The sequence below is a fragment of the Triticum aestivum genome, chromosome 6D, assembly GCF_018294505.1.
Source record: "Triticum aestivum cultivar Chinese Spring chromosome 6D, IWGSC CS RefSeq v2.1, whole genome shotgun sequence".
Lineage (NCBI taxonomy): Eukaryota > Viridiplantae > Streptophyta > Magnoliopsida > Poales > Poaceae > Triticum > Triticum aestivum.
In genome coordinates, this window is record NC_057811.1 from 178,778,435 (window position 1) to 178,793,373 (window position 14,939).

General features: G+C 44.7%; 2 protein-coding genes across 2 annotated transcripts; one reads left to right on the top strand and one right to left on the bottom strand.

Moving 5' to 3' along the window:
- Positions 1 to 812: 812 nt before the first annotated feature.
- Positions 813 to 3,046, top strand: LOC123144375 (nuclear ribonuclease Z). The gene is made up of 6 exons (XM_044563490.1): positions 813 to 1,390; positions 1,493 to 1,588; positions 1,695 to 1,808; positions 2,113 to 2,181; positions 2,289 to 2,363; positions 2,782 to 3,046. The coding sequence occupies exons 1-6, from the start codon at positions 902 to 904 to the stop codon at positions 2,854 to 2,856; spliced, it is 918 nt and encodes a 305-aa protein (XP_044419425.1). The 5' UTR covers positions 813 to 901; the 3' UTR covers positions 2,857 to 3,046.
- An 85-nt stretch (positions 3,047 to 3,131) lies between these two features.
- LOC123144374 (pectate lyase) lies at positions 3,132 to 5,155 on the bottom strand. Its single transcript, XM_044563489.1, has 3 exons — positions 4,892 to 5,155; positions 3,869 to 4,775; positions 3,132 to 3,759 (listed from the first exon to the last, which is right to left on the bottom strand). The coding sequence occupies exons 1-3, from the start codon at positions 5,038 to 5,040 to the stop codon at positions 3,538 to 3,540; spliced, it is 1,278 nt and encodes a 425-aa protein (XP_044419424.1). The 5' UTR covers positions 5,041 to 5,155; the 3' UTR covers positions 3,132 to 3,537.
- Between the last annotated feature and the right edge of the window lie 9,784 nt (positions 5,156 to 14,939).

The window sequence follows — 14,939 nt, forward strand, 5'->3', positions numbered from 1 at the left end:
TATTTGTGGGGTTGTGGTGGGCCGGAACGGTCCGATGTGACGGACGCGTTCGAGCGTCCCTATATCCGCCCCACATATGGACAAGTTTGGAGGGTGCTAGACAGACCAGATGTATGGTGGGGTCTTCAGGGTCCAATTTGGTGGCAATTTCATGATCGGGTCGTGCGCCCGGACGTAATAGGAGATTTGAGAACTCCGGTTGTTGATGCTCTTAGGGACGTTTCTATAACTCCATCGTTCACCAATCGTACCTTCATCCGGCGGCGACGACGGTGGCATGGCGAAGAACGACAAGTCAACCAAGGCGGGGACCTTCATGGCCCCTCCTCCTCCGAGCCCCTCCCCAGCCATAAAGCCTAAGGCGAAGCCCTAGCTGGAAATTGAGTGGTACCCCGTGGAGGGCATCCTCATCAGCGGGTACGAAACTTGTGTCATGGGCAGACAACACATTTGGCTTTCGGGTGCACGTGCACCTGGATTATTAAAAAAAAGTTATAATTGAAAAAAGTCAAGATTTCCTGAAATTTTTGGAAACAAAACATGATTGAGTGTTTTACTCGTGTAAAAAGTTTCTTCCATGAATGACTTTCATGGTGTTCTGATCAAAATAATAATAATTCAACACTATTTGTGCTTTTGGTCCCTGAATTATTATTTTTTGCCTGAAATCAACGGGGTTTTTCCTTGGCTAAACTTGTTATGCGAGTACAACACAAGGTTAACTTTATTTCCGGGAAGTTTCATTTTTTTTCTCAATTGCCAAAATGTTTTTTCCATATCAGGGGCGTGTGCACCCGAGAGCACAAGGGTATTTCCCCCTTGATAAGGGACCTTTCTGTATCTCCGTAATTCACCAATCGTACCTCCACCCGGCGGCGGCGGCGGAAGCATCGGCGGTGGCATGGCGAAGAGAGGCAAGTCGGCCGAGGCGGCGACCTCCACGGCCCCTCCTCCAAGCCCCTCCCCAGCCATAAAGCGTAAGGCGAAGCCCCGGCTGGAAATCGAGGGGTACCCCGTGGAGGGCATCTCCATCGGCGGGCACGAGACGTGCGTCATCTTCCCGACGCTGAGCCTCGCCTTCGACATAGGCCGGTGCCCGCAGCGCGCCGTGGCGCAGGACTTCCTCTTCATCTCGCACGCCCACCTCGACCACATCGGGGGCCTCCCCATGTACGTGGCCACGCGGGGGCTCTACAGGCTGCGCCCGCCCACCATCTTCGTCCCCAAGTACCTCAGGGAGCTCGTGGAGCGGCTGTTCGACGTGCACCGCGCCATGGACCAGTCCGAGCTCAACCACACCCTCGTCCCACTCGACATTGGCGAGGAGTATGAGCTCAGGAGGGATCTCAAGGTCAGGGCCTTCAAGACCTACCATACCATACCCAGCCAGGTGAGGGAACTTGCTTCAGTTCTTGGAATTGTGCACCCCCTGGTTGATTTGTGGGGAATTTTACAATGGCTTGGTTGAAAGTGATATCTGATATGGTTCTAGGGGTACGTGATATACTCAGTGAAGCAAAAGCTCAAGCAGGATTATCTTGGCCTCCCGGGAAGCGAGATCAAAAGGTTGAAGCTGTCAGGCGTGGAGGTCTGTATGTTTTGGTGGATGTCAATATTTCATAGGAATAAGTAAATCAGAATCTACTAAGAGTTGTTGATGTGATCATGTGCTTGCAATTTTCCATTCCTTGCAGATTACTAATACAGTGACAACACCCGAGGTTGCTTTCACTGGGGATACGATGTCAGATTTCATTCTTGATCCTGATAACGCAGACGTATTGAAGGCAAAAATTCTTGTGATGGAGGTATTACGTCTTACCGCTTTATCATCATATAACCAACTTCCATTTTATTAACAATAGCAAGCAGTTTTTGTCTCCAAGTATATTCAAATTTCACTGCATGCAAGCTAGCTGCTGTTATTTTGCAAACAAAACTTATCACATCTAGGAAAAACTCATGTGCCACCAGTTAGCTGCAATTAAACGAATCCTGATGGTTAGAAGCATGTTTCACTTCTTGTGCTCAAAACTTTTGCTGTTATTTTCCTCTCATGAGTTTTTCTTTATTCCTATTATTGATCTGCTGAGCTGTTCTTAAAATTTTCAGAGTACTTTTCTGGATGACTCTGTCTCGACTGAGCATGCAAGGGAATATGGGCACATACACTTGTTTGAGGTTATTCAGCAATTACTTTGATTATTTTTGTCTGTCATAGGAAAGAAAGATCACCTAGTATCCGTAATAGTGCTTATGCTTCCATTTATGTTTCATGATATTTCCAGATTGCGAATCACTCTGAGAAGTTTGAAAACAGAGCCATTCTACTAATTCACTTTTCGGCTCGTTATACAACAGAGGTGGGTTAATATCTATTGTTTCAGTTCTCTCTGTGGAAATAGTATGGCTTGTTATTCAAATTTTAGCTATTGATGATTGAAGTCTATTTTACCCCCTTTATTGGCCGATTTATCCCAATTTCGCTCATGTTAAGGATGCTTTGGCTCCACATGTTAGTTCTAGCTTTTATGTTAATCAACTTCACCAATAATACGCAACCCTTTTATAGTCTGAGCTCCTTGTGACAAAGCACAACATGTCGATGATGCCTTACTGCATTTCCCTTGCTCTGTGAAAATCCCCTATATTTGACTCTACATGCTTTGTAAGTAAATCTGTTGTATCTCTTGACCCCATCATCAGACATCCAGACCTATCCTTGTCTAAAAGAAAAAGAAAACTGCGACAGATTCCTAATACTAGAGTTGCTTTTTTCAGGAAATTGATGCAGGGATAAGTAGATTGCCCCCGTCGTTCCGAAGCAGAGTTTATGCGTTGAAAGAGGGCATCTGAAATTAGTTTGAGACAGTGATCAACTTTTCTTGTCTTCCGTCTAAACTAGAAGAACAAAATGTCTGTATTTTTCACCCAACACCTTGCTTGTATGGTATGCCATCGTAACAAGGTTTGACATGTCCCTAGTACTAAATTCATCTGGAATTTCATTTTGTCTATGTGAGATGGGAGAAGATTGAAATGCTTATTGTGTTTGGTTGACAGAAGAAATTGAAAGAAGTAATACGTACAAAACAAGCTGCATTTCTTTCTGAACATGGATACTTAGGGTATACAAAAAAAAAATCATAAACAAGAGCGGTTACAGTACATCCATGTTGTACAACATGCATGCGTATATGTATATATATAGGTACACAATTCCTATTTCCTCGGAGGAGGAAGAAGAAGAAGAAGAGGAAAAAGCAAGTAGTGATAGGTACGTACATTGACTACACGAACAGTGATAGGTACGTACATCGACTACACGAAGAGAGCAGCAGACTGATGAATCCGGCCACCCTCCTACATTCCTCCCTCTATGCATGCTTACGGCCTTGTTGTCTAGTGTAGCATCAAAGATTGGATGGGTTGTCGCGTGGAACGTTAACTGTTGTTTCCTTCCCTTGGGCGTGTGGCCGGCGACGACATGCATATCCGGCTACTCCGCCTGGCAGGTATGGTATGGTACGGCGACGATCAGCAGGGACTGCCCTGGTTGCAGTCCAACGGGCCGGCGAAGCGGGTGAGCCTCCTGACGTACTCCCCTTGCTTGGGCTTGATGAGGTCCTTACCGTTGAGCTTCTGGCCTATTTTTCCGCCGGACGTGGTGAAGTAGGCGTCGTTTACCATCAGGTCGCCTTCCGATACCCACACCCAGTTCTTCCACTCCGACTCGGCCGCGTACTCGCGCTTGGTCGCCTGCTCCAGCCATTCAATTCGCGCGCACGCGTTTGAATTTGAATTTGAATTGATGATTTGATTTGAACCGTCCATCCATAGATGGAGTGAGGAGGAGGAGAGGACGTACCTCCTTGGCAGCCATGTTGGGTGGTGCTCTGTAGCGGTTCCCCTGGCTGAGGATGGTGGGCGCGCTGCTGCCTCCGATGGCGTACATGAGCCAGTTGGTGTAGTCGTTGTTGACGACGTGGAAGAAGCCGTAGCGGCAGCGAGGCATCCTCTGCACCAGGCCTCTCCCGAAGTGGTTGAAGGCGACGGTGACCTGCATCACCTTGTCCTCCGGCTTGTGGTCGCTGGCGCCGAAGAGCATCACGTCGTTGTGGTGGGCCAGGTGGGTGTTGGAGACGGTGACGGCCGTGGACATGGCCACCACGTCGATCATGCCGTCCTCGCAATTATCCATGGAGAGGTGGTCCACCCACACTTTGGTGGCGTTGAAGATGGAGACGCCGTCGCCGTCGGCGCGGGTGCGGATGGTGGAGTGGGTTGCCGTCATCGACACGTTGCCGCCGTCCGTGTGTACGATGCCGTGCACGTGGAGGTTGTTGATGATGACGTTGTTCTGGTGCTGGATGGTGAGCCCACCGCCGTTGGCCACGTGCACCTGCGCCCCGCGCCCGTCGATGGTCTTGTCGCTCTGGATGATGATCTCCTGGGACGCGTTGATCACCATGTCCCTGGCGAAGATGATCCACAGCGGCTCCGTCTGGACCGCGCCCCACCGGAGCGTCCCGGGCCGCGGGTTGGTGAAGTCATCGTCGTTGGCGTCGGTCACGATGTAGATCTTGCCCTTGAGGCCGCCGGTGGTCTCGCGGCCGAACCCCTTGGCGCAGCGGGCCATCCGCTGCCGGTCCGTCGCCCAGTCCTGGCGGCAGCGCCAGCACCGGTCGATCGGGTTCGTCGCCATGCACGGGCCCGTGTACTTTGCCTTCTTCGACTTCTTCTCCGACGACAGCGCACGACGCGGGCTAGTCGACCTGCATGCACGCACGCTCACTACATGTTCATGCCAATGCCACTTAATTCATCTACCACTCACTCGCTACGTAACTACTCTACTCCGTATATGATAATAATATTAATGCATGCATGCCTGTGGACGGCGCGGTTGAAGTGGTCGACGACGCTGTAGGGGTCGGGGTTGTACGCCGGGTTGGCGCTCGCTACGGCCGCCGCCGCCAGGAACGCCGCCCCCAAGAGGAGCAGCGACGCCGGCCTGCTCCATTGGAGGCTCCGATCCATGGACAACTAACTCTCTATCTTGTGGTATGATTGCTTTGTTTGGGTAGCTCCAGATAGATAGATAGATAGATAGATAGACAGATAGAGAGGGGACAACCCTATCGCTCGCGTGGAAGGGAGGACAAGGCCTATATACGTAGGAGGATGATCGTCGAGGTGGTATTATTAGCACAGAGGGGTGAGGCGGGCCACGCTCCACGGAGGAGACAAATTGTTTTGCCAATAATTTATTTTCTATTCTTTGTCCGGCCAGGCCGGAGAGGAGAGCCAAGACAAGGGAACGCATGAATTCTGCGCAAAGTCATATTGCTGATGTGCCGGTAGATCTGGGCCATCCATTTGTTCTCAGATTTATAAAACTGTATGACCCACCTAAATGTATAGCTAGTATATTTTTTGTATCTTTATTTTAGTCAAATCAGTGGCACTTTTGTCAGGGACGGTATGCATGCAAGTCTCTCCTCTCACTCTACCTGCGGAACAAATCCATAGACTTTATTTTCTCTTAGAGAATTTAAATCAACCATATCTTTTAAACTATATACTCGTTTTTGAAACTTTTTATATTTGGACTCCTGGCGTCGAGAACTTTGAAACTAGACCAATTTCGGTTACATTTAAAACACATTTAATTTTCCACGTTTTACATTTCATATGTCAAATAAACCCATTTCACTAGAAAAAACTGAAACAAACCTGTTTCACTAGAAATATGTGAAAATAACATTTTCCACATAAACCTATTAATTAAACTCAAATATGAAATTCAAATGACAACTTGTGAAACTAATTATTTGGAACTGTGTAACATTTTTATTTTAAAAGAGTAAAATAAGTTATTTCATAAATGTGCAATTGAAATAGATGTGATTTTTGTGAAACAAGCCAGTGAAAAGTAAAATGCACCTACTGAAAGTGGAAAAAAGATGTGAAACTAAAACCTCAACTTGTGAAATTGAAAATTATGAAATGTGTAACGGTTTGCTTCAAAGGAGCGAAATATGTTTTTTCAATAATGTGAAATTGAAATGTCAACTTGTGAAACTGATTTTTTATAAATGTGTAACAGTTTATTTCAAAAAAGTGAAACATCATCTTATTTAAAAAATGTGCAAGTAAAATATATGTGTTTTTATGAAACAAGTCAGTGGAAAGTGAAATGTATGTTCTGAAAGTGAAACATAATATGAAATCAAAATGTTAACTTGTGAAACTGATTATTTCCAAATGTGTAACAGTTTATTTCAGAAGAGTGAAACATGTTATTTCAAACATGTGCAAATGAAATATACGTGTTTTTTGTGAAACAAGCCCGTGGAAAGTGAAGTTCATGTTCTGAAAGTGAAAACAATATGAAAGTAAAATGTTAATTTGTGAAACCGATTTTTTCAAAATGTGCAACAATTTATTTCAAGAGTGTGAAACATGTTATTTTAAAAACTGTGCAATTGTAATATATGTGATTATTGTGAAACAAGTTAGTGAAAAGTAAAATGTAGGTTCTGAGAGTGAAAAACAATATGAACTGAAATGTCAACTTGTGAAACCGATAATTTCCAAATGTGAAATGGTTTATTTTAAAACAGTGATATACACTACAAAAAAGAACACTGCCGTGATGATACGTGTTTTTCACAGTAGGTCACGTTTTCTGTTATGCATGTACATCTATGACGAATTTATGACAAAATTAAGATAATCATACCTGTGTTGTCGTAGAAGTGTTCCACGGCAATACCAAAATTATCATCACGAAAGTGTCCACTTCCATGACGATAAATTGTGCGTCATGGAAGTGTTTTCGTCAAGGGTAACTGACACGTGGCATCCACCGTAACGGGTCGTCGTTAAGCTATCGGGTTCCGGTTTGGATCCGATAACCCGTTAACAGCCCGGACCAATGGGGATTTTCCACGTGTAAAATTCTCATTCACCGGAGGATCCACGTGTCGGCTTAGCGTTGGGACAGATGCCATCCACTCATTGTACGGGAGGCGCCTATAATACATTGATACGTGGCAAGGCCCAACAGTGGCCCATTTAGGTGAAAGAGGTCGGCCCAGTGAAAATTAGCAGGCCGACCCATATAGGGCCTACTTGTGTCTGGTCCATTTCAGCCCATGGCCCATACGAGGTGCCAATTCGGCCCGTCAACGACCCGTTAACTATTTGACATCATTGCAGCCCATCGTCAGTTCAAGCCCGTTAATAGCCCGCTGTATATTTGGGCTTAATATCGGCCCGATGTAGTTTCGGCTTGTTAACAGCCCATTCAAGGGATGGGCCAATTTTCAAGATGTACGTTTTTCAGCCTTTTAGTGACCCATTTACACTACTGGAATCGGGATCTTTGTCGTCAGCCACCTCTTTGCCGTCAGCAAAGAACGTCTTTGCCATCAGCTTACGTAAAACTGACGACAAAGAATGAGCTTACGGCAAAGATCATGTTTGCCGTCAGCATGCTCTTTGCAGTCTGCTAGCTGACGGCATAGAAGCTTTATCGTCCGCTAGCAGATGGCAAAGAGGGTGGGCGGCCCACTAACGAGAACGACCTAACGGCCACTTTCTTTGCCGTTTGCTAGCAGACGGCAAAGAAAGTGGCCGTTTCCCCCGACCCCACCATCGAAAGGAAAGCAGAACTGGACAAAGCCAAAGGCATGGTTCAATTTTGGAAGGCCAACTATGAGGGAAATTACCTTGTGGGTGCAAAAGCAGTTGATGTTCCTCGATGGGTATGCAGTGAATCTAAAGAGGGGAGCGAGTCTTGATAAATTGAAGATATTTGGTCTCAAGAGTCATGATTGGCACTTATGGATTGAGCGGGTAATGCCGGTGATGTTGCGTGGGTTCATCCCTGAGGATGAATGGCTAGTACTAGCAGAGCTGAGCTATTTCTTCCGTGTTCTTTGTGCGAAATAACTATCGCCTGGCCTGCTAGAAGAAATGGAAGAGTTGGCGCCGGAGTTGATCCGCAGGTTAGAGAAGATCTTTCTGCCGGGCTTCTTTAATCCAATGCAGCACTTGATTTTGCATCTCCCAACCGAGGCAAGATTGGGGGGGAGGGGCGTGCAAAATCGTTGGTGCTAGCAACTGAGAGGATGCAGAAGACGCTTCGAGCAAAATGTAAAAATAAACATATAATTGAAGCATCGATGGCCGAGGCATTCATTACTGAGGAGGCGGCAAACTTCGTGCCAGCACACTACGAAGCCAAAAATCGTCATTTGCATAATCTGAAGCCTCGGTACAATGCTGGCGACCCTAAAAAGGGTGGATCCAACCTCAGCCTATTCAAAGGGGATCTGGCACCAGCCGGTGCTTCTAATTCCTTAATGTTGGATTTCGAAGAATGGCAGACCATTTCATTGTATATCTTCAACAACCTAACAGAAGTGCGGCCGTACATCGAATAAGTTCTCGGTACATTGTGTCGCAACTTCTAATTCCTTTGAACTGCTCTTATTCCCTGTTAAATTTGATACAGTCGATACGTCGCCAAATTCTCGTATGGAGCGGTGATCCAAAAGGATTCCGTTGAAGAGTATGAGCTTCTGGCAAAGCATGGAGGCGGCTATCCCAGTTTCATCTCTTGGTTCAAACAAACGGTAATTTCCATTAGACCATTTCATTTCTTCGTCTAATTTGTGGCTAATGCAACAATCCCTTTCGTATTAAACTTGTAGTCTAACTCAGAGTTTATAGACGCCGAATTGAGACAAGTCGCTAATGGTTTTGACTTTAAGGTCCGTTCATTTGACAAATACAACATCAATGGGTATTGCTTTCGTACCTATGGCAGAGAGCTATCTATGGCCGACCGAAAGTCTACAAATTGTTGTGTCTCTGCTATCAGCGAAGGAGATACCGAGTATTATGGAAGAGTTGAAGCAATTTATGAACTTTAATTCTATGGTACAAACCCACCAAACGTCGTAGTCTTCAAATGTTATTGGTTCCAGCCGAAGTAGACTAGAAGGACTCCTGAACATATAGGGCTAGTGGAAATCAAACAAAGCACCCATTTGGATGTTCGCGATGTCTATATTATGGCTCAACAGGCAACCCAAGTTTTCTATCTACCATGGGCCTGTCAAAGTGATCCAAATCTCAATGGTTGGGATGTCGTTTATGAAGTGCCGCCACGTGTTAGACCACCTCCCCCCCCAATGAAGAGGATTATGAACCTCACATTAACCCAGACACATATGAAGGATAATTCTTCCAAGAAACACGTCTTTCCAAAAAACGTTTCAAGAACCGCTCTACTTCACCCCAGAACATTGAAGTAGATAGCAACAGTGAACCCGACTTCACCCCTGAGCCAGAACAAGAAGAGCCTGAACTAGAAGAGGTTACTGTTGCGGATGACCTGTCAATGCTTGACCGGTTACGTAAAGGTGGCCTTCCACATGACGATGCATTTATTAATGATGATGATGAGCACGTCATTACTGATAGTGATGATGATGATGATGCATTTATTGATCCCGAAGCATTTATTGAACCCGACGATCCAGATTATTATTAGGTATTCAATTTTTTATGTTGTACTTGATTTATATAGTTACTTGTATGATTGTATGATTTATATAGTTACTTGTATAATTTTCTTACTTTGTATGATTGTTTGTTATACATAGTGCCATGGTCTTGATATCCGTCCCCGTCGGCCCTCGCCCGCTTTATGATTCGGATGTGGTAAATTCTCTTTTATAACTATTTGTTGCATTTCGCATTTATGACAATTATGGCCATCAAGTTGACATAGAGATATTTTAATCTAGGAGGCATGTGAACCGGAAATTGCAACCGACCCTCTTGTCGAGAAGTTAAATTTATTTGAAAAAGAAAATGAGTATTTGAAAGAAAAAATTAAAAGAATTGAAGAAGAGAAGATGACATTGGAGTTGTATGTTGCCGATGTCGTCGATGATCACAAGATGAAGATGAATGCAATGCGCTTGAAGATTAAGAAGATTAGAAAATATGCCATTGATAATGAGGCTTGGTATCATTATGTCGTTGGATCAATTGTTACCTTAGTTGCGATCTTCATCGCATCTGTTGTGATGAGGGTAAGTTTTCTCTAGTGTTTTGCTTAACAAATGCATACGTAGCTTATTTTCCTCCTAATTGGCATAATTACCTAAGTTAGATAAAAAATGAGCTATACTTATGTAAGTTGGCTCAAAAATAGCATCATCACCTAGGTTAGCACAAAAATGACCTATACTTACCTTATTTTCTCCAAATTGACATAATAAGCTTAGTTGACCTATACTTTACCTAGGATAGCTATAAAATGACCTATACTTAGCTTTTTTCCTCCTAAATGACTTAATATGCTTAGTTGGCTAAAAAATGGCATAACTACCTAGGATAGCTCAATAATGATCTATACTTGGCTTAGCTAGTTCATTTATGACATAATTAGCTTACTTAGGTAAAAAATGGCATAACTACCTAGGTTAGCTAAAAAATGACCTATACTTAGCTTCTTCAGTTCATTTATGACATACTTAACATACTTAGGTCAAAAATGGCATGATAATCTTTGTTACCTCCAAAATGACATAGACTTAGCTTATTTTCCTCAAAAATGACATAATAACCTTACTAAGCTCCAAAATGACCTATTTACCTAGCTTAGCTCTAAAATGACCTACACTTCGCATTTTTACCTAGCTTAGCTAAAAAATGTCATTTTTACCTAGCTTAGCTAAAAAATGGCATTTTTACCTACCTTAGTTAGAGGAAGAAGATAAAGAAGAGGAGAGGAGAAAAAGAAAGAGAAGAAAAATTCTTCTTCTTCTTCTTCTTCTTCTAGCTAGTCTTCTTCTTCTTGTTCTTCTTCTTCTTATAACTTTCTTCTTTCCCAATTTGCAGATTTGCTTTAGATGAGGAAGCTTGCGTTGATGGAGTCTACTCTTCTCCTTGTGCTTCCTTTTTGTTTTGATTTTGTAGGATGAATAATGTGAAACTTGCTACCTATATATGTATGTATGGATGAAACCATTGTATGCTTGTTGTTGGATATGTGGGCTAGCTATGTATGTTGCATATGGACTTTTGATTTGGTATGTATATGCATTGGATGATCATATCCATATGGCAGGGATATGATTTGGTATGTATATGTGTTGTTATGCTTGTTAAAAGTATTTTCAAATGTGCATATATACATATATATATATATGTGTGAAATTCTGTGAAATTGAATGAATTTAAGAAAAAACAGGGGCTCTACAGGCTCTTTGTCGTCTGCCAGCAGACGGCATAGCGTGCCACGTGGCAGCTACCTGGGGGGGCATCTGGGTGGCATATTTGGGCACTTTGCCGTCTGCTGGCAGACGGCAAAGATGCAAAGGTCTTTGCCGTCTGCCAGCAGACAGCAAAGCACGCCGTTAACCCCTTAACGGCCCTAAGCTGCCACGTGTGTCGTCCAGGTCCTTTGCCGTTTGCTGGCGGACGGCAAAGACCATTGCATCTTTGTCGTCCGCCAGCAGACAGCAAAGTGCCCTTTGCCGTAGTTTGTTCAGCCGGACGTGTTGCCGTCTGCTGGCTGACGGCAAAGGCCTTTGCTGTCCGCCAGGCATGCCTTTCCGTCAGCCATGACAGACGGCAAAGTTCCTGATTCCTGTAGTGTTAAGTGTTGGGCCAATTTCCAACCCGGTGTGTCTTTCAGCCTGTTAACGATCCATAAGTGAGTTGGGCCATTTTGCAGTTGGACCTGAGTTTTGGCCTCTTAACGGCCCATGCTCTTCATGGTCCAATACCAGTCTGGTTTCTCTTTCGGCCTACTAAAGGCCCACAACACAGTTGGGCCATATATTGTCCGACCTGACTTTCGGCCTCTTAGCGGCCCATGCTCTTATGGTCCAGTACAAGCCTGCTGTCTCTTTCATCCTGCTAAAGGCCCACAATACAGTTGGGCCATATATAGCCCGACCTTAGTATCGGCCTATTAACAACCCGTGAAATCGAATGGGACCACTTATTGCCCGCTTCGATGTCGGCCTGTTAATGACCCGGGAGGTAACTGGGCCAAGCATTAACTGTTGGCTCGTTTCAATTATAGCGGCCCAATAGAGCTTCCGGCATGGTTACAACCCATCAACTTAATGGGCCTGCTAAAGTTTGAACATGTCTATAGGCCCAATTTGATAAAGTCAATTTCGGCCCAGCTATAATTTGAGCCCATTACGACGAGCAATTATGGACAGGACCAAAGCCGATCAATCAAAGGCCTATGAGAATTTTGGCCCCTACGAGCCCATTAGGGAAGCCCATTGTGCCGCTATCCTTCATATAGGGCCCATGACTATTCGTGCTAGCTATTAATTTCATTGGTTTTTTGGCTTCCCAGCTACCAGTTGGTTGGAATGCGAGGCGCGCTAAGCAAATGTACGACATACAAGGAAAAACATAGCACATCCAGCATATATTACAAGAAATTACATCAATTGGGAAATCAAAGATTGATGCCAGTGCAAATAAATGAACAGAACTTAACGATCTACAACCTCAGCGCGGATGACGCCCATAAGCATGTGAGCAAGTTCTTCTTTCTTTGCTACACTGTCTCTAAAAACATTGATTAGTTGTTGTTGCGCGAGAATATGCACCTCTAATTCCTCCACGATTTCCATCATTGCTTCAGCCAGCAATTGGTTCACAAACATACATTTTTCCATTGGATTCAGACAGAGGAAACTGAACAAATTCAGATGGCGATTTTGGCAGGCTTGTATTAATAGTGGAGAGTGTCTCGACCACTGCATCATAACATAAATTAGGAGGCGAACCAAACAGATTAATCAAGAGTTATTGCCATATTACCTGACCTAGATTTATTGGAAAGAAACAATGGGGTCTTCTTATCTTCAGCAGCCTGCACCAAATTAACACACTAGCATTGCTATCATCGGCCAGGTCGGATAATAGGAAAGGAACATTGACACAATTAATGTTTGGGCAACCAGACCACACCAGCCTACACCAAATTAACACAATATGGCACAACTATCATCAGCCAGATAAGGTAATAGGAAATCAACATTGACACAATGAATGATTGGGCAACCAGAACATCACTACAATTTAGTATTGTGCATGATATGAGATAGTATACTCATGTAGCTCAGTATGAAAAACTACCAAGCAGTTAACTTACAAAAATCAACATTGTCGCCTTTAATTATACATTTTGCTACAAGTAAATTTAGATCATATAAAGGTTGGATTCACGTCGATTAACAAAATACACGTTGATGTAAAAATATAGTGATATACAACAGGTACTTACATCAGCATTGGAGCACAGAGAATTCACGCAAGATACTTTCCTCGAACACGATCCTAGTTTAGAAAGTCTTCTATCCTTTAAGATTATTTTCTAAAAGAGAGATGGGTAAGAAACATGTAGAAAATATGATCAGAATGCTATAAAATTTCATGATGCGAGGATACACACATGCTTCTTAGTAAGGAGTTGACATATTTTTGTTGGACTGGAGCGGACTAGTTCTTTGGCCACTGGAATCTACTTATTATCAGTAGGAGTTGGGTCTCTCTGTGCTGGAGCAGTATCTATGAACACCGGAGTTGGTTTACTATCTACTGGCGTTTGGATCTTTTGCAAAGACCTTATTTGTAACCCTTCAGATTCTAACATAGCCGTCTTCCCCTTGCATGCCTTATATAGAAGAATGGTGCTTCAATTATAAAACATGCTACGACAGAGAGATGGAATAGGTACTGAAGAATAGAAAGGCGTGACATATTGACATGTATTCCCTCCATCCGGAAATAAATGGATGTGTCTAGGCATATTTCAGTTCTAGATACATCCATTTTTATCCATTTCTGCGACATGTAATTCGGACGGAGGGAGTATGATGTAAGAGCTAGGGATACGACAGGACAACAGAGTAAAAAAACACTAGTTGAATGTAAAACTGTATGATAGCGGAATACGTACAGAAAAACACTAAGGCACATATGCATGTATGATTGGGAAACTAAGATGGCATTGCAACAGACCACTAGAACAACACTTCAATGTAAAAAAACTTGGTATGGTAGACAGATGGAGTACATACTGATGAATAATATGTTGGAGATCGTAGCAGAAATTTAAAATTTTCTACGCATCACCAAGATCAATCTATGGAGTCATCGAGCAACGAGAGAGAGGAGTGCATCTACATACCCTTGTAGATCGCGAGCGGAAGCGTTCAAGTGAACGGGGTTGATGGAGTCGTACTCGTCGTGATCCAAATCACCGATGACCGAGCGCCGAACGGACGGCACCTCCGCGTTCAACACACGTACGGAGCAGCGACGTCTCCTCCTTCTTGATCCAGCAAGGGGGAAGGAGAGGTTGATGGAGATCCAGCAGCACGACGGCGTGGTGGTGGAAGTAGCGGGGATCTCGGCAGGGCTTCGCCAAGCTCAGCGAGAGGGAGAGGTGTCACGGGAGGGAGAGGGAGGCGCCAGGGGCTGTGGTGCGGCTGCCCTCCCTCCCCCCTCCTATATATAGGCCTCCTGGGGGGCGCCGGCCCTGGGAGATCTGATCTCCAAGGGGGGCGGCGGCCAAGGGGTGGCTTCCCCCCCAAGCCAAGTGGGGGCGCCCCCACCCCTAGGGTTTCTAACCCTAGGCGCAGGGGAGGCCCAAAGGGGGGGGGCGCACCAGCCCACCAGGGGCTGGTTCCCCTCCCACTTCAGCCCATGGGGCCCTCCGGGATAGGTGGCCCCACCCGGTGGACCCCCGGGACCCTTCCGGTGGTGCCGGTACAATACCGGTGACCCCCAAAACTTTCCCGGTGGCCGAAACTGGACTTCCTATATATAATTCTTCACCTCCGGACCATTCCGGAACTCCTCGTGACGTCCGGGAT

Excerpts from the sequence above, each read along its gene's own strand:
- LOC123144375 (XM_044563490.1), top strand. The coding sequence starts at position 902 with ATGGCGAAGAGAGGCAAGTCGGCCGAGGCGGCGACCTCCACGGCCCCT. Across the intron at positions 2,182-2,288 it reads GGCACATACACTTGTTTGAG|ATTGCGAATCACTCTGAGAA; the intron begins GTTATTCAGCAA and ends TGATATTTCCAG. Across the intron at positions 2,364-2,781 it reads CGGCTCGTTATACAACAGAG|GAAATTGATGCAGGGATAAG; the intron begins GTGGGTTAATAT and ends TGCTTTTTTCAG.
- LOC123144374 (XM_044563489.1), bottom strand. The coding sequence starts at position 5,040 with ATGGATCGGAGCCTCCAATGGAGCAGGCCGGCGTCGCTGCTCCTCTTG. Across the intron at positions 4,776-4,891 it reads TTCAACCGCGCCGTCCACAG|GTCGACTAGCCCGCGTCGTG; the intron begins GCATGCATGCAT and ends GCGTGCATGCAG. Across the intron at positions 3,760-3,868 it reads CCAACATGGCTGCCAAGGAG|GCGACCAAGCGCGAGTACGC; the intron begins GTACGTCCTCTC and ends TGGCTGGAGCAG.